This window comes from Sinocyclocheilus grahami, unplaced genomic scaffold (genome assembly GCF_001515645.1).
Source record: "Sinocyclocheilus grahami isolate Dianchi unplaced genomic scaffold, SAMN03320097.WGS_v1.1 scaffold635.1, whole genome shotgun sequence".
Lineage (NCBI taxonomy): Eukaryota > Metazoa > Chordata > Actinopteri > Cypriniformes > Cyprinidae > Sinocyclocheilus > Sinocyclocheilus grahami.
In genome coordinates, this window is record NW_015505814.1 from 200,272 (window position 1) to 222,599 (window position 22,328).

Consider the following 22,328-nt stretch of genomic DNA (forward strand, 5'->3'; position numbering starts at 1 on the left):
CAGATTGGGCAAAGAATTGAACTATTAAACTGAATCAAAAGTCTATTTGAGGGGCAGGATGCTCTATTTTATTGATCCTAATGTAATGGATCACCACAGACAGCTGAAGTCTAAAGTTACAAAGTTCCATTACGCTTATAACTCAATAAGCAGGCTTCGATGTCGACGCGAAACGTCAAAGCGTGCGGTAGAGGAGAGATCACTGCTGATGAGATGATCGACTCCCCCGGGAGAGCGGGGACGTCACAGCGGCGGACAGCCAGCCAGGCATCCCGGAGGATCCGCGCGCCTCCTCCTCCTCCTCCTCCTCTGCCTGAGCACACGAGCTCTGAGGGAGGATTGTGGATAGTCTCTTCACGCGTGGAATCCTGCTCACGAGGATTTCGGGTGTGTAAGGAAATGTAGGGGCTACTACTACACCACGAGCCGGATTTATTACGAGTTCTGACTGAATCTCCATGCGAAGACATGCTTGCATATTCTTTTTGCCAACACATCCTGGAGATCATTTAGACGCAACTTTGGAGCGGCTGCTTTTGCCCGCTGAATCTGGTGAGCCTCCTTCACAATAGCTTTTCAACTTTGCCACATGCGGCTACTTTTACTACAAAATGCATTACAGAAAAAAAGCAAAACAGAATTACTGTTTCTGTTACTACAAGAACTACTCCTTTACTTGTGGTACCAGCAATACATATCATAATTATTGACATCGTCATTACGCATAATATTGTATGCTCATGCATAGGCAATGTGCACACGCAACTGGACGTAAGCATTATAAAGTGAGTTGCACAGATTGAGGTATAGAGCGCACAGCCTCGCGGATCGCACGCGCTCTGGCTCAGCAGTGAGACAGCGCCATCATTCGCGAGCAACAGCGAGCATGTGCCGTTAACACGGCTTTCCGTCGGACGATACTTTCCCTCGGTTTCCATGTGGTATGGAACGTTGCTTTGAATTTTTAGAGTGTTTGTGTTTGTTAAATATACCTCAAAATGTAAAGATTGTATGTCACTATTTCACTGTACCAGCCCGGGAAATGATACGATTCACAACACCACAGCAAAGATTAGCAAGCACTTCTTAATAAAGCAAACATCACCTTAAGTTCTCAAACACTTAAAGCCAGAAAACCAGTTAATAATAAAAAAGACAAATAAAGACGAGTAGGCTACCAAGATGAAGTTTTTCTTTTTCGTGTGTCTTATATCAACAGGCTAAATAATCGGAAAAGGGGTAATAAAATATTATTTTGATATAGTCATTTACAATACATTAGGCGAATACATATCACATCTATTAAAGTTATGGTGCCATGGTTTTCTCTTTTCATTGGGCTATATTGTTGTTTGGTTTATTCGCCTGCATTTACACTGCACGACCTGATCTATAAATGTGAAATTTTTAAACATATATTCAGCTTTTATATTTATATTCGCCTAAAAACTTTATTAACATTAATAATCACCAAGATAGCATTTGAATGAATGGTGTACAACCGTTCAGTTGCGAACGCTTTTCACAGTCGCATATGCGTCAGAAAACGCAATAATGCTGTAGAAAAAAACTGGTATTGATATATATTTTTATTTTATCTATGGGCTTGGTACCGAAGTGTTACTTCCCTAGTGATATGTAGCCTAATGTAGGTACCTTGCGCGTCAGCCTTTATCATGACAAGTATCTCAAATGCTGACAGCCATGGAGATCATTTTTCTGCTTCGTTCCCAAACGTATGATGTAGCATATTTCTTCATTAGAGACAGAGGTTTGGCACATAAGATAAAACATCAAAGACTTCTCCTGTCCCGCTGTGAGGGGAGAGCGACAGCCGTTTCATCTTCATGCCAACAGGAAGTAGATCCGTGCGCTGTGCAAGGAGCGCGGAGAGATATTAAAAGCGCTTTGTGTGTGTGTGCGGAATCGGATCGGAGAGTTCAGAGAGAGCGGCTGAGAGTGACGGTACCATGCAGAGATTCGGAACTTACAAACTTCATGAAAAGCCACCAAGCAAAGGACGTTAGTACTGAAATAGGTACGTACGATTAGGGAAGTCTTAATATTGCGCGAGGACTTCTTGGACGTGTTCTAGTTTTGGGCTATTTTCAGAAATGCGTAAAAGTTTCAGTCAGCTCGCGGTGGGAAGTTGCCGTTGGGAGTCCTCCACTGCTCTCCGTAGTGGAAGTAGGGCAGCTTTTAAGTTGACCGTAGCTTGGCAAAGCTGTTGGAATACTCGATGTGTTCGGTTGCAGTTGAATTATTTAAGATAAGCGGTCCAGAGTGGTCAGCTAATTGTTTTCGAATGGGAACAGTTGATACATCTGGCCAGCGCGTGAAGGCATCAGTGTGGCGACGTGAAATGAATAGGAACTGAGGGACTGGGGGATGGGGATACACTTTAACAACGGAGCAGAAGCCCGTCTTTTGTTACTTTGGTATTTTGTTTCCATTCCAAAAGCTAAATTGCTGTATATTTAGGAGAGTTAACACTGAGGTTCCTTTGAAAACATTCAAATAGTAGGCTATGTTGTTTAGCAGTGTTGGGGGTAACGCATTACAAGTAACGCGAGTTACGTAATCAGATTACTTTTTTCAAGTAACTAGTAAAGTAACGCATTACTTTTTAATTTACAAGAGAATTTAATTTACAAGTTACTTTTTCAAATAAGTAATGCAAGTTACTTTTTTTTCTTCAATTTATTGATTGACAGATCTGGTGTCCCCATGTTGAGAGAAATCAGAAGATGTTACTGTAGATCTAAAATAAATATGAATATGCATTAATTCATCTCACTCACAAAAACAAAACAAAAAACAGATTCAGTATTCCTCAAAATGAATAAAAATAATGCAACTCAGAATATGACACAAGCCTGCAATAATTAAATGTTAAACAACACAAATATCCTTTATGTATTTAATCCCATTCTATTAACCAGTGTTGTTAGGAATTGCTACATTGCTCTGTCTTTCGTCGACAAGCTAGCCAAATATACACGGCTTTTAGCGAATGACTTAATGCGAACAGATGAAACGAATGCTGAAAGTTTTATTAGAGATTTGTTTAATATGGTTGGCTATGCAAATGACACTTTCCTGATGTGTAGCATATCAGAAAATAGACAAAACAATATTAAGAATACTACGAACCACCATAATTATGCCTTTCTTACGGCTAATACAAAGCATATATGAATACATAGGTAATAAGCTCTTGTTTACAGTGTATTAGTGAGTTCAAGAAATCATGCAGATCAAATTAGGGATGAAAAATAAAGTTTTCGTATTTGATCAGTTTTTCACATTCATTGATTTCCTACTTATGAACATAATATTGAATACATCTCTCTCTCTACACATTGTATTGTTCTTAGCTGAAGAAGATGTATGGCAGGAGGCAGTGAGAATAATGTATAATTTATTCAAGAAGCAGTGAAATGTGACTTTATATGTATACACAAAAGGCACTTCCATCCTCACTGTGTTCACGACAATTCATCATTTGGCCTATCTGCTGTCATGGTGTCTGTGGTGAAGTTGGAAATATAGACAAATAGTCAGCGGCTGTGTCTATGAAAGCTGATGCACTAATCATATTTGTTTTGAGTAATGATATGCCATAAACAGATATTTCAAAGTTGCCTGTCAGTTTCTTTTCTGCTGCAACCCAGATATTAAGATTAAATTATCTTAATGATCATTTAGGAAGTGTTAATATGAAGTTTTCAGATGAAAGACTCAAACCATGTAAATATGTCCCAAATGTACTAAATCTATTAAAAGTGGCGCTGCATTATCTCTTAACTTTTTTCTTTTTATTCTCCACAGTTTCAGTGAGGAGTGTGCTGCAAACATGCAGAACCACGTGACTTCACTGCTGGTGGTTCTGCTGCTCCTGTGCGGCTGCACTGGGATCCAAAGCCTCGACACTGCGCCCATCCCTCTGTTTACCCAGTCTGTTTACAATGCAACCATTTATGAGAACTCCGCTGCTAAGACCTATGTGGAAAGTCCTGTCAAAATGGGAATCTACATCACAGACCCTACCTGGGAAATACGGTACAAAATCGTGTTGGGAGACAATGAGAACCTTTTCAAAGCTGAGGACTATCAATTGGGAGACTTTAGTTTTTTGCGAATAAGGACCAAAGGAGGTAGCAGTGCCATTCTTAACCGGGAGGTTAGAGACCACTATATTCTCACAGTCAAAGCCATGGAAAAGAATTCAAATGCTGAGGCTCGAACACAAGTCAGGATTCAGGTACTGGACACAAATGATCTTCGGCCACTGTTCTCTCCAACCGCTTATAGCATATCTATACCGGAAAACACAGCTATTCGCACAAGCATAGCCAAGGTGATGGCGACGGATGCGGATATCGGTACGAACGGAGAGTACTACTACAGCTTCAGAGAATGGACGGACATGTTTTCGGTCCACCCCACAAGTGGTGTAGTTACGCTAACCGGAAAGCTGGACTACTCTGAGACAATGCAGTATGAATTAGAGATTTTAGCAGTGGATCGAGGCATGAAGCTGTATGGTAGCAGTGGATTTAGCAGCATGGCTAAGTTAACGGTACGAGTGGAGCAGGCCAACGAGCATGCACCGGTCATCACTGCTGTAACCCTAGCACCCTCAGACACTGACAAGGACCCTACTTATGCTGTTGTGACTGTCGAAGACAATGACCAAGGTGCTAACGGTGATATAGCATCTCTCAGCGTGGTTGCAGGCGACCCTCTTCAGCAGTTTAAAGCCATGCGGACAAGTCCAGGCAGCAAGGAATATAAAATCAAAGCAGTTAAGCAGGTTGACTGGGATAGTCAGCCCTTTGGATACAACCTAACACTGCAAGCCAAAGACAAAGGAAGTCCACCCCAGTTTTCATCTGCAAAGGTCATCCATGTCACGTCCCCCCACTTTAAAGTAGGGCCTCCTAAGTTCAATCAAGCTATTTACAGAGTCAATGTGAGTGAATTTGCACCACTGCACACACCTGTTGTAATGGTAACAGCTGTGCCAAAGTATCCTCAGCTTAAGTATGCATTTAGACACAAATTGGATAAAAATCATTTTGCCATTAATGCAGATTCAGGCTTGATCACAACAGCTGGGCCCCTCTACGCAGACTCCGTGAACAAGTATGAATTAGAAGTTGTGACCAGCGACAAAAAAGCAGCTGCAAAAGTAATTATCAATGTGATCGACGTGAACAACAATGCCCCAGAATTCAAACAGACATCTTACAAAGCTAGCATTGATGAAAATATGCCCATAGGTACTAGTGTACTAACAGTGAAAGCCACTGATTTAGACAGTGGGGAAAATGGATATGTCACTTACAGCATTGCCAATGTGAATCCCCAGCCGTTTGTCATTGACTACTTCTCTGGTGTCATCAGTAGTTCAGAGATTTTGGATTATGAACTGATGCCAAGGATTTATACCTTGAAAGTGCGGGCGTCAGACTGGGGTTCCCCTTTTCGACGTGAGGTGGAAACTCAGGCTACAGTCACACTTAACAACTTGAATGACAACAAGCCACTTTTTGAGAATGTGGATTGCGACATAACTGTGCCAAGAGACCATGGCGTTGGTGAACAGATCACAACGGTGTCTGCTATTGATGCTGATGAGTTGCAGTTGGTGAGGTACAGAGTGAAAGCTGGGAATGACTTGAATCTTTTTGAAATTAATCCAAACTCAGGCGTTCTGTCTTTAAAGCAGCCTTTGAGTGAGGGCGAGGCAGCAAAAGTGTCCTATCACAGCTTGCAGATCATAGCCAGTGATGGTGAACGCGAAACTCAGCCCATGTTTTTGAACATTACGGTCGTTATGGCGCGTAAACCAGTCCAAGTGAACTGTATTGATACTGGAGTTGCCAGCATGCTGGCAGAAAAGCTGCTGCAAGGAAGCAAGATCCACAGCCAAAGCGAACCCGAAGACCACTTCCAAGACTTTCACTCCGTGAATCGCGTTGCGCCCCAGTTTGCAGAAACTTTTCCCAGTGTGACTGAGGTCAAGGAAGACTTGCCTGTTGGGGCCAGAATTGTCCATCTTAGTGCCACAGATTCTGACAGTGGTTTTAATGGAAAACTGGTTTATGTTATCTCTGGGGGTGATGCTGGGAGTCGTTTCGTCCTTGACATGGACAGCGGATGGCTCAAAGTGTACGCACCTCTTGACAGAGAAACAACTGATCACTACACATTGAACATTACCGTGTATGACCTTGGAATACCCCAGAAGTCATCTTCACGTCTGCTGGATGTAAAAATCCTGGATGCTAATGACAACAGCCCACAGTTTTTACAGGACTCATACTCCGTGGACATCAGCGAGGGCACTGCGGTGGGCACAGAGATCATTCAAGTTGAAGCAAAAGATAAAGATCTTGGCGATAATGGCGTGGTCAGATACTCCATATTGGCAGACACGGATCAATTTTCTATTGATACAGAAACCGGGATCGTTACGGTGAAGAAGCCTCTAGACCATGAAGTGCAACCCAGTTTTGTGCTCAAGATAGCAGCTCGTGATCAGGCCGCTGCTGAACCTCAACTTGTCTCGACTGTGTTGCTTAAAATCACACTGGAGGATGTAAATGACAACCCCCCAAAATTTATTCCTCCAAACTATCAGGTGAGAGTACGTGAGGATCTACCCATTGGTACTGTTATAATGTGGCTGGAAGCTCACGACCCTGATGTTGGGCCATCTAGCCAGGTACGATACAGCCTCATTGACAGTGGGGACGGGAAATTTGAAGTAGACAAATTAAGTGGTGCCATACGAATCGTTCAGAATCTGGATTACGAGAAAAAGCAAGTGTACAGTCTCACAGCAAGGGCGAAGGACAAAGGGAAGCCGATATCTTTGTCCTCAAGTTGTCACATTGAGGTGGAGGTTGTGGACGTGAATGAGAATCTGTACAGGCCATTGTTCCCATCATTTGTGGATAAGGGATTTATAAAAGAGGATGTGCCCATTGGAACATCAGTGATGAAAATCACAGCTCAGGATGAGGATAAAGGAAGAGACGGAGAAATCCGTTACTCCATTCGGGATGGGTCGGGTCTGGGGATCTTTACTATCGACGAAGAAACTGGTAAGTTATCTTCCTTTCTCTTTTATCCGTTCATGACTGGGGCGGGGTTGCGGGGGATATTATGTCGGGTCATGAATTATTCAAGAAACAAATCTTCTATGCATGAAAGTGGCCGGTGATATGAACGATGCGAGTGTGAAAGGACTTGCTGTATTAGAGGTGTTTTTTTTGGGTGTACAGAAGGAAGGATTCATATTTTGTGTGGCATCAGTTGGAGACTTGCAGGTTGGTGGTAGCAGTTGGATGTCTTTGAGAGAGCTGATGAAGAGCATCCTGATTCTTTTCATTTTTCCGCCGGAGGAGAGAGAATTGATGGCAGGAACAGATGGAGCAGCTGTCTCTTGGACCTGCTCTAGACATTCCACACTAGTTGCCGTGGTATTAAGAGGATTGCTCGCCCTCCCCACTCCCTACTTCCTTGCACACATATTTTTCTACTTCATTCTTTCTCTCTGTCTATTTTTCTTTTTAAATAATCAAATCAAGCACTGGTTATTTCTCATTTATAGATTATTTTGTTATGTAGGCCATAGGGTACTCAACGTGTATTAATGTGAGCCGTTGAGAGTTAGGGAATGGTGCTTTTTGAAGCAAACACATTTCAAAAGTCAACATCTGGCCTCATTATCTTTATACAAAGAATGTATTAATACCTAGCTCTCAGCTGCCCTGACCACTCAAAGCACCTGTGCCAAAAGCTTAAAATAAGCAGTCTAAGCAGTCTTTGACACGGAGTAACTATTGGCCACCCAGTAAAAAAATGAAAGCCTTATATACCCAAAGCTCAATAGACTGTGAATATTAAGTGGGTTTTTTTGGGGGGGGGGGGAATTAATGTTATTTTTATGCCGAGCTAAATGATTAATGTACAAACAGACCAGTGAAACGTCATGCCTAAAATATGTTTTTGTGCATGCATGCAATCAGTGTCTGTACTTTATGCATAACAAATCACCAGGTTAGTCAAGGTGGAACTGTATTACTAGTTGTACTGTAATTCGTTTCAAGGAAGCCAGGCATGTCTACCTAAGAAAGTAAATTAGCAGTATCCCCTTTGAATCCCTTTTAATAAATTTTGCTTTCTTGGGTGGTAAATTTAGCATGACAGGATGTGCTGGCATAGGGATGTCCCCCCCAACAAGACCATCTGTTGGCCATTGTGCCTGCCCAGTCTTATGGAGATTGGGCTTTGCTGCAGTTCCAATGGATGGAAGCTTATTTAAAGGTTTTTCCAAGTTGATTTGGGTACAGAAAATAGTTAAATAGTGTCTTGGGTGTATCAAAAAGTTAGAAACCTGAATGAGTTTGTCACCACCACAGATAACGCTTCTGAACTTTGCAGGGCTCAACAATAAGGATGGTCTGCTGACCTAGGGCCAGTGTGAGAAAGTTTTGATGAATTAACAGAACTGTCAGTTTTACATTCATTGATATTGTAGGCCTCTATCCTTTTATTGGTGCGGTATAATCTCCATATCAGTTTTAATCTAATAGTTACCGTTAGAGATGCACCGAAATGAAAATTCTTGGCCGAAGCCGAACAAAATGAAACACTGGGCCGAAGGCCGAATACTGAACACGGTTTTCCACGTCCCCAAGCCCCCGTCCCCCCGTCCCCCCCATTTTGCCAATTTTTTCACCATTGCATAAATTAAATAGCCAAAATGTGCTTTTTACTGTTTTGTCTTGCTTTTCAAAGAAAAAATCATTTACAAAACAACAATGTAAAAATATTTACTTAACACTGAATTTTTTTTACATTCTAGCAGACATTATACCAATAAAACACAACTTAACTTAAAATTAATAAGTTAGTAAAATAAAAAAAATTTGGCCATTTTTGACTTGAATCAGGCATGCATTACCTTGTAAAAATTCATACAAATTTTACTGAGCAGCTGACGAGTAACGCAGTTTCAGCGCAGATTTCCCTCGCACTTTGGACTTTGAACCCTGCCGCCGTGAGCTCGTGCAGCGCTGTTTGAACACGTGCAATTCCTGCGTGTATTAGAAAACATAACATTCTGCAGTTTATTTAATTGTTTAAGGGCATTTTGCGATTTTAATTATCATACAGTAACCAGCAACAACCACCCTTCCTCTTCTCATCGAAGACATGCGATGTAGTACTAAACAGTCTCTCGCTGTCGGTGCTTGTAATGATTTTTGTGTCTTTCTCAGACAGCTTTAAATGTTTCCACACTGCCATCATGTTTGCTGCATTAGCGCGCGCCTCTATTTGATTATACACGTCTTTGTTCGGTACAATATATTCGGTCTGTTTGCTTATTCGGCCGAACACTGAAATAGCTTTTTTTGCTATTTTCAGCCGAATAATTTCAGTTGCCGAACATTTGGTGCATCCCTAGTTACCGTGAGGTTTCGTGGTTCTGAGTATTGTCAATTGAGAGTCCACTCAGCACCACCCCTAACTAGAGATGCAGGTCACCAGGAGTCTCTGACCTTCTCCCCTGCTCTTTGACCCCCAAATCGATCTATCTGCTCTGGCAACCATGCCATTGTCTATTTCAGAGTCCTATTGTTAAGGATCATAGCCAGGACTGGTAGTAATGCAAATATGCCTGAGGTAACAGCAGCTCTCTTGGGAATGGAAAGATTAGAAGAGGGATGGGTAGGAGTTGTTCAGGATTGAGGTCACTACATGTGGGATGAATATCGCGTTTCAAGCAAGGAATCAATCTTTAAACTCAGGTTAGAGAATAGTAATAAAGAGCCATTTGTCGTTCTGCACTAAATGGGCATTTCAAGAACAAGGGGTCACCGTTGCTGGAGGCTATGGGTGTAACTTTAGTCATGTTTTATGAGAATGAACACCAAAAGAAAGACTGAGACACATCTGGGCCAGATTTGGTGCTTTGGACTACATTTTCCATGTTGTTTACCCATTTTATTCTCTGCTTCTGCAGACCCCACAGGGGGGCAAGGAATGTGCAAATTAAATGTTTTCTGTCGTTCATTTCTACCCCCCATTTTGTTCGCCTCAGCCCTACATGTTTGACTTCAGTAGTTCCGCCTCGTAGGAATGTTAGGCTTCCGTCATTTATATCCCGTCTTCCCATAGATGTATTTTTGTTCGTCTGAGCGGAGCAAAAGCTTCCCTCAAAAACCTCCGATTTGAGAAACATAGTATGAGTTAAACTATTACTGACACAATAGAAATTCACCCGATTAATGCTTGAAAGCATAATGGTTACTTGAGATTGTGTCTCTGTTTTTTTTGGTGTGATTTGGTCTGCTTTTCCATCTCAGCAGTAAATACCAAAGCTAGAAATCTGTCTGTAGAACCTCCTGCAGTGTTTACATATGTGATTCTCACAAACATGTCGAGAGCAGAGGGCTATAATGGGCCCTGGTGAGACCTTAGTGCTCAGGCCAGGCACATTCTGCCTCAAGTTACACACACACACAAGAAGAGATGCACAAGTCAATGAGGTATGCAGCTAAACTGATTGATGCCACCAGAGCTGTGCAATGAGCTAAGTGCCTTTATTTAATAAACCTCCCATGGTAAATCGGAAGGAGTAAAACTGGAGAGCAAAGTCACAGGTCAAGGACCTAGGCTTTGATATTTATGCAGTGAAATGCTAAAAACAGAAGTAGATGATATGAAGAGAATTAGTCTTAGAAATAGATGGTTGTTAATGCGGAGTTTTCTCTAGGTACAGTATGAGTGAAAAAACAACAACAACAACAACAACACACACACACACATATATATATATATATTTGAGAATATCAGTAATAGGCAACCTACCAAACATCCTAGCAACCACCCAGAACACCGTAAAAATCTTGTTAGGTTTTATCTTGAATTGAGAAGTCTTGCTTTATTATCTTTAATGGGATCAGTTAAAAACTTATTTTAAGAAGTAACACATTAAAGGTGATGCAAAGGAGCTCAAATTAAAAATTCTGAGGCCGATGACATTGAATGCTCAATTAGGTTTAACCTTTCATTTGAATCCTAACACCTCCTACTAGAGATTATTTTAAAGAACCACGTCTACCAGGCAGTTTTCTCATTTGTGTTCTGAGAATAGTACATTTCTGCTTTATTTTATTTGTTTGCTCTATAATGAAGTCACCTCAGATTCTTTGCCCAGTTGACCACGCTAGATGTGATATAGCAATTTACACCTCTTGTGAAAGTTTGCAGGGTCACCTACATTAAGATACTGAGTAGCCACACTTTTCAGCTCATTAAATGAAAGAAAATGACTCTGTACATATCTTGATATACATAAATATCAATATCACCCTCTAAGTACATTTAATTGGTGTCGTTACTTAATATCCAAAAGTATAAGCTAAATAACCATCAAATAATTGGATCCATTTTTGTTAAAGTCACAAAGATCACAATTTCTCAATGATATGAAAAAAAGTTGTAGTTTTGATGAAAAAAACTCACCACAGGCTAGGGCTGGGCAAAAAATATCGAATGCGATTTTCATGCGAATCTCGTCAGTAAAGCCGCTTCTGGTGATTAGTAGTAAATCTCCAGCACATGAAAATCGCCTTCGATTTTTTGCACAGCCCATCACAGGCTGATGCCATGGTCACTGGTGTCCCAAATGACATACTCTACACTTGTTTTTTGTTCATCCAGATATTTGAAGTGTACTTCCTGTTGGAATTTTCATTGCAAACACTGCTCACACTATTTCTACTATAAAATGGCATAGATAGATAGATAGATAAAATGGATAGTGCATAAGCATGCAAATTCGTATGCACCTACTCAGACATCGGCAAACAGACATACCTGCTTGAGCCAGACACCATTAGGTCAGAGAGTTTCCCATAATGCTGAGCATGCAACCATGTCTAATCCTCGACTCGCTGCACAAAAATATCTGTTTGTGCATGAAGCAGCATAGAAAGCCAGTGACTGTTCCCAGTGTGACTGATGATAAGAAAATGTAGACTGACTTGCGATATAACAATACTTTTAATAAGAAACATTTACAACTTCTTGTTAAGAAGTTTCAAAGATTGATTATTCATTAGGCAAGGTCAAAATCTTCAAACACTGTCTCTAAATGCATTTTAATTTATGTTCTTGGTCCTTTGTTTTATTAACATAACTGTTAACATCTTTCTCTCTTAAGTCCGTATGCTCTGGCAAGCCTTTTTTGAATTCGCTTTGAAGACTTACAACCCCACTATCATTTTTGAATGTTTCAAAATGCATTTTTGTAGTAGCCGATGCAGCGTTTTTGAAAACTCCACTTGATACTCGCTGACACAAATTAAGTACTCTGTTCATTAACAATTCTTTTAGCACTTTTGGGGAAGATATTCGGAGAACAGAATTGCACTTCTAAGAACTGGCTCATAAATGTCATGGTCAGACTGCAGTGGTTGAGCCGTATGTTTTTGATTTCCCTAAAAAGAACCAGTAAGATTCATCGATTTGTAATTCGACTACACTGATCTACCTGTTTTTGATTTCCCTAAAAAGAACTGGATCATAACTCATTGGTTTATGACTTGTACCTTACTGGTCATGTTGTGTGCTTTTTAGATTCTTTAGAGGTTTTGTGGCTCCACTGAATAGCAAAATGGAAAACACTATCAGAGTAGATTGGTTCTAGTATTTTCAAAACTAGTTCCCATCCTTTATTAAAAATGCTTTCTCTCTCGCATTGCAGCAGATATTGACTGTTGTTCCTCTGACTAGTGAAATGGTACTTATTGAAGAAATGAATTAGTTCGATGTACAAAGCACTAGTATAAGAGATGTGCTGCTCTTTGTGCCGTATCCCTTATATGCCCTTCCTGTGGGGAGAAAGGTTGGCTGATTTGCTCTGATGCCAGATAACAGAGGAATGTACTGGCGGCTTTGTCTTCTCATGTTTGGCCACCTCTCAGTTGGCCCGGGCAGGGAGAAGGGGAAGGGGGTCATCTAAATGAAAAGGGTTTTTTCTCCTATCACGGTTCTCTTGCCATAAATGGTACTGCCACATTTCCCACCAAGTGTCAAAATATTGAGCCTATTATGTGACTACTCTCTTCTATTACCAATCTCGCCATCTCATCGACTTTTTCCATCTCTCTCAGGAGTGTGACTACTTCTTTCCCACTTTTTGCAGAGGGCAAATGACTGTGACTGGCTGACTCTATGGCTACGTTTACATGCAACCAAATAATCCATTTGTAATCGGATTGCCGGCTCAATCGGACTGAAAAACCTTCATGTAAACACCTTAATCGATCCGATTGAGCTCGATCGGATTGAAGGGGGTGGTTTATTCCTTTTCTAATACGATTGAGAGTGCATGTAAACACTCGATCGGATTGAACCCCGAAACTTAAAGAACTGCGCATGTGCAATGACGGAGAAATATCGTAATGACATATGACGCGCAGAACCAGCGGTTCTTCCTTTTAAAGTGTCCTGTCATTATAAAACTCTCCTTTCACTCGGCAACTGTGAAGTGGAGCAGGACAACCTCCCACCAGTAAATATTAATTCTGCTGTTAAAAACAAATAAATAAACCGTGTAGGAGAGTGGTTATTATGTGCAAACAGTGAGAAACTCTATATTTGTGCAATGTGCACATGTCAAAAAAAATAAATTCTGATTTGAAGCTTGTGACATATAAACACGCACATCAACCCGATCACTTTCCTTAGCGTTCATGTAAACACTACATTCAGATTCATCAATCGGAATGAATTCAGTCCGATTGAACCAAAAATTGTGCATGTAAACATAGCCTGTGTAGTCTCTGCTTGAGCCGTGTTGCTGGGGCAACTGGATTCTGGAATGCAGGATCAGGAGTTGATTGTAGGGTGCTAAATGAAAAGCACACATTCCCTCGTTAAAGTCGACTGCCCTCTCCAACTATCAGGTCCCATTTTTGGGAACTCGTGCTGATGTTAACTCTTGTTATTTTAATGTTCCCTAAATAAAAGCCAGTTGAGCAAAAGAAGACCGGCTATGCCAAAAACAAACCAGCAGCGGAGTGTTTTTGGTTTTAGACGTGTGTGCTACAGGATTGATGGTTTGACATCAAGCCCAGCATTTCATACTCAAATTCCATATGCCATGGTCCAGCTCTCAGCAATGCCAATTCCCATTACGGTGGGCGATGTTGCAGTGTTCACTGTTCCCCTGTGATGTCACAGAATTTTTAACGAGAATCTAAGGCAAGTGACAGCAGATGTAAACATGGTGCTGGTGGAAGCAGAGTGCAAAAACCAGAGACGCTAACCACCAACGCGAGACAAACTGTATGATGCATCTGCTCCCAAACTGTATCTGACTGTGCGTCAAAGTTAACTGACATTTTAGCATTGCACATCTTGGGACTATGTATGTCACACCCACGGCTTTTCCATTCAGAGGTTAGAAATGAGAAATGAAGATGAATGCTTTTTATTTCACTGTTGGGCTTCTGCGCTTGACAGATAATCACAACAGCTTGTCACAAAGGCACAACAAATCATTGCATCAGTGTTGAGCAAAAATGCAGTGTTTTTCGCGAAAAACTTGCACCTGTTTTTGAAATACCTCCATTTAGACAAATGTATTGTTTTGTATGCATTTTGACAACACAAACCAACATTCAAACAAAGGCACAACAAATCATTGCATAGTCCTATTACAGTGATATAGCCTGGTGTAGAAAGAAATGGCTCAACGGAATTCATGCACTCATTAAAAAAAAAAAAAAACGGAAAGCAGGAGAGAGACAGAGTGGGATTATGGCGTCTACTGGGTCATATCGATAGTTAGGCAAATTAAAACTAAAGAAAACTGTATGCAATTTAAGCTTCGAAATGACAGATAATGAACAAAAAAGGTAATTCCCAAGAGCTGCGTCACAGCGCATATCAAAAGCTCCCTTATCGGTTCTGTTTTCAGTACTGGAGAATAAAAGATACATTCTTAGATGTTTTTGTTAGTATGTGTACATTATTTTACACATTTTAACTCCCCAACAGATTAATTTGAAATAAGTTTATAATGCATGTTCGCTATTCCCAATTCAGAAGAGCGCACACACAGCCTGTGTCTGTGAATGCTTCTCATACTCGCTCCTCTCTGCCTCACGCGGCACGAATCCCGCGTCACGGAAGAGCCGTTCATGCTTGCCGCACTCACGCAGCCTGTCTCGTAATGCTCGTTTATACTCGCACCCGGCTCCGCATCGCAAGTCTTCACGAGCGCATCTGGCAGTATGGATGAGGCTTGACGCACACACGCAACCTGTGTCGACTCACGCCTGGCTCCGCGTTTAAAATTAATGTAAATTCAGTCTAACTGCTTGCTAATTTCACTTGGATGAAATGAAACATTCAGCACATTTTCCACTTGTTCTTAAAATCCCAAATACTTAAAATGAATAAATCAGCCTATGTAACATATGTAATACTTTAATAATTGACTTAAGAAATACAGTTCTTTATTTATAAAAAATAAACAAATATTTTCTGTGAAATTCAGTAATTAAGTTAATTCTGTAAAAGTAGTTATACCATTATAATCTTGCCTGCTGAAAAAAAGAAACAATAGAACCCCTCCCAAAACACAATAACAAATTTAATGGATTTCAGGGTTATAATGGGAATTGTATTGGTTTTAATGTAAACTATAATGGTGTCTATTTGATGGATTCTATTGGTGGGATGTAATCTGGCAGATGGCAACCAATAGAACAACAGTAATTCCTATTGGAATAATGCCCAAAACAAAAAAGAATTTTGTAATGGTTTAATGGAAACTAAAAGAATTTCTGTGATGATTTCTATTGTTTTTTTCAGCAGGGTAATGATACCCATACTGTGCTACACATTATTGGCAATATTGAGCTGAAGCTTGACTTAGCAAATTTAAAATCGCAAATCAAATCGCAATCACAATATCTGTCAAAAAAATCGCAATTTGATATTTTCCCCCAAATCGCACAGCCCTAACAGGAAGTGCTTGTAATACCAAGTTTTAGGCATTGTTCAAGTAAGTACAAGCTAGAAAGAGAAGGAATAAATAAAGAGAAAGACAAAGGTTTATTTTTTTTTAGGATGAAGTTAAGTAGCTTCGAAAGAGATGAGTTTTCAGCTGTCGCTTGAAAATTGTCAGGGATTCAGCATTCCGGATAGGGGTGGGAAGATCGTTCCACCAGCCAGGAGTGGTGAACGAGAATGTTCTGGAAAGTGATTTTGAGCCTCTCTGTGATGGTGCCACGAGGCGTCGCTCACTGGCGCATCTCAGACTTCTGGAGGGGATGTAGATTCGTAGTAGTGAGTGGAAGTAGGCGGGTGCACTCTTGACTGTGTTGCCCTCGACAAGTCACTGAGCGATTCCCAGTGCAATTTCATTATCATGTATTTTCTTTACTAGCACTAGAGTGTATTTTGAAATAAATGTCGTATTTCAGATGGATGTGCCATGAGCTGCAGCGCGCCCTCTAGCTTCAGATGATTGATTGTTTTATTGAACACTTTCACAATCACTAGGATAAATTATTAATGCTGATCTTAATCTGTTATAAAGTGGTTAATTAACTGATCTGTTCTTAAGTGGTTCATTAACATACTTGTGGTTAGGGCTGCATGATTTTTTGGTATTGATATTTTTTACTTTACTGTACAACTATTTCTTCATTTTCAAATGTTAAACCATTTAGCTTTTTGTCAGAAAACTACATGCATTGAGGCCTTAAAACTCCTATTTTGTTGGTAACAGGAGCAGCATTTAATTGAAACCAAGTTGCTCTGAGACATTGAAAACACAGAATCATGAGCTGCTCGTCTGTGAAAGAACACAGTGCCGCACATCGCTCCGAAACGCTCTGCACATATATTTATTTCATTAAACTGCAGCTATTGTGATTTCATAATTGGACTAACCCATATTAGGGCTGAACGATTTTGGAAAATAATCTAATTGCGATTTTTTTTTACCAATATTGCGATTTAATATGCACGTATATTCAATATACTATGAAATTAGGTGATGCATGAGTTGATATGAATTACATTTTTATTTAACAACTACAATCACAGTAGTATGTTGACTGATTTGTTGAACTTCCAACCTTGTAAGCATGTAATAATTATGACAACATAAAGCACTGACAAATAAGCCTGGTGTAAACATTAATATGAAAGTCAGTAACAAATCACACAAACTAAAGTAGATTGCAGAAATATAAAAACAAATCTGTTGCTTTACCACACTACTTTAGGTAATTCAAAGTCACTGTGATAAACATATGTAAACATGTGGACTGCACTAAACACTGTCTGTGTTTAGTGCAGTGGTTCTCAAACATTTTTGGTCATGCCCCCCTTTAAACCTATAAAAATATCTAACTAAACTATAAAAATATTCACTAAACATTATGAAAAATTAATGCTTTTTTAATTTAAAAAACCTACAGGGAAAAAAACACCTGCATCACTTGAAACATTGAAAAATAGCATAGAGAGAATAACTGTTATTATTATTAATTCTCTCTCTGTTATTTATTTATTTATTGTGGATTTCATGCTGTCCGCTAAGGCATAGGACACACACAGGCTTTCCTCCTCACCAACGACATTAAACACAGTGTCTACACCGGACGTGAGCGGCAAAATACAGTAGAACCATTATAATCAGTGACGCTGTCTTCACTGGATGCGGCGCGGCGTGACCATAGACTGTATAGGGCGCGACACAACAAAACCCCACATTAAACTGATGGCTTGTTCTATTTATGACGTACTGACACAAAGTTAAAATGATTTGCAACGGTCGCTTTGTCGCGTCCAGTGTAGAGCTGTTGTGCGCGACGCGACATGTGTAGCGTCCGGTATAGACACGGTGAGTGAAGCCGAGAGCAAGATATGCCTCATCATATTTTCTGCATTTAACTTTTAAATGACCAGCACCTGCCTGGGTCTGTGCGACTTCATCTATGGCTTTTCTCTTCGCTTTCACAAACCGATCCATCTCCCATTCTAAGTTACGTCTTTTGGCTGTTTTCTGTTTTATTTATTTTCTGCTGATGGCCCGCGCTCGATTTGAAGCAGCGCTGCTTAGACCGATGGGTGTGTGTCATCAAAGCACTGCGAGAGCTATAAGAGAACGGATGTCTCCTTATGCTTTCTCTCGCCGTACTTTGATGTCATACACGAACACACCTCTTTACTCTTGCGCGTCACGTGACCGAGTGTAATCGCAGCCTCTGCAATTGAAAAATTTCGTTTTTTCATTTTTGCGATATTATCGCAAATGCAATTAATCGTTCAGCCCTAACCCATATCATGATTTCAGTTTTAATTGAGATTTTTGATAACACTTTACAATAAGGTACCATTCGTTTATGTTAGTCAATGTATTAACTAACATGAACAAACAATGAACAATACAGTATTTATTAATCTTTGTTAATGATAGTTAATGAAAATACAGTTGTTCATTGTTAGTTCATGGTAATTCACAGTGCATTAACTAATGTTAACAAGCACAACTTTTGATTTTAATAATGCATTAGTAAATGTTGAAATTAACTAAGATTAATAAATGCTGTAGAAGTATTGTTCATGCTTAGTTCATGTTAATTAAAGTAGTTAACTAATGTTAACTAACGAACCTTATTGTAAAGTGTTTAGATTTTTTTATGCAGTCCCCATTGTGGTGGTGTGAAAACAGCAATAAGGATAATGTACATTGGCATCTTTCATGTAGTCTTTGCTGCGGTCAGGCTTGCCCAGCTTTAAGGCTTTGCACATTTTCAGGTTTGTAGTCATAAGACTGTCCATGTAAACTCCCTCAGAAACAACTGAAGTAGGAACATACGCCTTCATTTAGACTGCTTTGTGCGTTATGAACACTTTCATGTATGTAACCTCATATCACAGTGTCTGTGTTTGTTCTGGAATGTCGGTTGCACAGCTTTGCCCCTAGATAACGGTTAGGTATAAAATCAGGTTCATAATGATATGTAAAAGCGTAATTAGGAGCCTAGTTAAGAGTCAGACATCTGGGGTTTGAACCAAATGACTTTTCTATTCCCTGTGTTTTACAGCCTCGCCAGACTCCTCCCTGCAATATTTGAAATGCTTTTGATCCTCGCCACACAGAAACACTTCAAGGAGCGCACGCTTATAAATAGAAAAGTTAGAGGAAAAAAGAAGTGAGGCTTTCAAAATGTCAACGCAGCACCCCGTATGAAACATACTCTCACTTCATAATCTTATCAGCCTTCCCAAAAGAGGAGAGAAAAGCTCTCTGGCATGAACTGGGACACTAATGCGTCGGCCTAGTGATAATGCCAGTGCCGACTATGTCACTGGGCAGCTATTTCATGCTTCGAAAAAATTTTGTTATAACGGAGGACAGAGGCTTGTTATCAGGAAGGGCTCAAAGATTGGAGTCAGTTCATGGGGGAAAGAGCATGCTTAAAGTACAAACATGATATTAAACAAACACACTGCCAGTTCTCTGCAAAAACACAAGGTCTTCTGGACAATGGGAATTGTTTGGGCAAGTGTCAAAAGAAGCTCTCAACTGGAATTAATAGGCTAAAGCAAGCAGACCCCCCCCCCCTTGTTTCTTTGACAAATATCCTCTTTTTTCATGCTCCTTTTTTGTGCCAGCTTAGAATTTGTCAGCATAGCCATTTTTTCCAGTATATTCCTAAGTTTCTATCTTAAATGTTTTGTTTTGCAAATGCAGTGATTTCCGCTCACCCTCTGCTTTTAAGATGATAAGATTAGTGTGATATGTAGAGCGAGACACAGTGACATAATGCGAGTGTGCTATATTAAGTCGGTCAAATCATTCTGTTCCTCCTAAGTATGATTTTTCCCTTCAACCAGATGTTACAAGCAGTTTTTTAGTGCTAGTCAGGTTGGTAGTTGCTTTGTTAGTCCGGACGATATAGTGAAGACGCAATGATGCGTAACACGGAAACAGAGGGTTGACTCAAGAGGCTCCACAAGCCCATAATCACTTGTCCAGGATGCCCTGCAGATAAGATGGCTTTTGTGTGCCAGAGTGTTTGTTAAAGTCATCAAGCACTCATTCTTTAATTGCTTCCTCAATTCGCTATTAGAGGCCGATAATCATGGCAGTCCCTTTTTTTCTAAACTAGATTTGTGTTGGTTTCCAAGAGAATTTTAGTCTAGAATGCATCTTTTCCCACACATACATTTATATACAATACTCTGAATATTTAGGGTAGGGCTGTCATGAAAACTACTTTTTGTTGTGCGATATGTTGCACCAAAATTAATTGCGATAAATGATATTATTGTCATTTTAAGACCATTTTATGCCACTGATTATATAGTGACAGTATGACAATATAATAGCATAATAATGCAAGTACACTCTTTCAAAGAACAAAGAACATTTTATTCTTAAGAATATTTAGACATTGGAATCGGAATGTGAAAAAATATATGCTAAATAAATAAAACAAATAAATTATAAATACACCTTTGTTAACAAAAAAGTGCAAGGTAACAAGAACTAGAACAAAACAAAACAAAGTAACATGTTTAACAAAGTCAGTTTAGATTTTTAAAAGTGTCTCGCACAGATGCCTCAACAGGCCATATCTGCTACCAGATCCATTTTTAATTGTTAGGCAGATTCCGAGAAAGGAACACCAACATTTTTACCTTGTGGGGCTTAAGGCAGGATCTTTCTGGGAAACAATGTTACCAGCTGTGCTAAACATTCTTTCTGAGCTAGTGCTTGTTGCACAAATGCACATGTAGTTTTGTGCTAACTTGGCTAATAGGGGAAATCTTCTATGGTTATCTATGGAAATCTATGGGTTCATGCCTTCACTTCACCTGTCGCTGTCCGCTCTGTGTGTATGTGTGTGTATGGGGAAACACTGCCTGAGCCCCGCCTCTGCCAGAGAGAGCAGACAAGATGACAGAGGCAGCGCGATCAACTAAACTGTTGGTGACATTCATTTTTTATGTAAAAATTAATATAATCATTATTTTTAATTATAAAAAAATGATCAGTCGCAATATATCGCAGCACCAAAAATGACCGCGCTCGCTAACAGGGGAAATCTTCTATGGTTATCTATGGAAATCTATGGGTTCATGCCTTCCCTTCACCTGTCGCTGTCCGCTCTGTGTGTGTGTGTGTGTGTATGGGGAAACACTGCCTGAGCCCCGCCTCTGCCAGAGAGAGCAGACAAGATGACAGAGGCAGCGCGATCAACTAAACTGTTGGTGACATTCATTTTTTATGTAAAAATTAATATAATCATTATTTTTAATTATAAAAAAATGATCAGTCGCAATATATCGCAGCACCAAAAATGACCGCGCTCATTTCCATATATCATGTGATAAGTCAATATATTGACTATCGCGACAGGCCTAATTTAGGGCTCAACATTAACAGTAGCCCCTCACTGCAGAACACAAGATCCAGAGGGCGTGGTTGGATCCACATCTATCACCTGTCGCTGTCCGCTCTGTGTGTATGTGTGTGTATGGGGAAACACTGCCTGAGCCCCGCCTCTGCCAGAGAGAGCAGACAAGATGACAGAGGCAGCGCGATCAACTAAACTGTTGGTGACATTCATTTTTTATGTAAAAATTAATATAATCATTATTTTTAATTATAAAAAAATGATCAGTCGCAATATATCGCGGCACCAAAAATGACCGCGCTCATTTCCATATATCATGTGATAAGTCAATATATTGACTATCGCGACAGGCCTAATTTAGGGCTCAACATTAACAGTAGCCCCTCACTGCAGAACACAAGATCCAGAGGGCGTGGTTGGATCCACATCTAGGGGGTGGAGATTGGTAGGTTTAGGGGTGGAGATGGGTGGGTTTAGGGATCAGGGGGTGGAGACGGTTAAGGTAAGGTATATGTAAGGTGGGAGGAGGGATCTGGATCCACCCACGCCCCCTGGATCTTGTGTTCTGCAGTGAGGACCATCTCAACATTAAGGATGGCCTGCTGGCCTACATGCATTTTTTATGCCTTGTAAACTTGTGTTCTTTATGGATGTAAATAGAGATGAACCGATTGACCGGCCAGTGATCGGAATCGGCCGATTTTTCGCAGTCTCAGCCCGGATCGGTGACCAGCCGGTCAGTCTCACGTCTTGCCGATCCTTTTATTGCCAGCGGCGCTCTGTCATGCCAGATGAGGCTTGCACAGCCTGGGGGAGGGTGTGGGAGGGGCAGCACACACAAAATAACTC

At 40.4% G+C, this 22,328-nt stretch overlaps 1 protein-coding gene across 1 annotated transcript in view; it reads left to right on the top strand.

Moving 5' to 3' along the window:
- Nucleotides 1-326: 326 nt before the first annotated feature.
- LOC107558186 (protocadherin Fat 1-like) overlaps nucleotides 327-22,328 on the top strand; it is a 39,749-nt gene continuing 17,747 nt past the window's right edge. Inside the window, exons 1-2 of the mRNA XM_016241808.1 lie at nucleotides 327-552; nucleotides 3,832-7,115. Coding sequence (XP_016097294.1) covers nucleotides 3,857-7,115 — 3,259 coding nt within the window. The 5' untranslated portion in view covers nucleotides 327-552; nucleotides 3,832-3,856. The remainder of the gene's footprint in view (nucleotides 553-3,831; nucleotides 7,116-22,328) is intronic.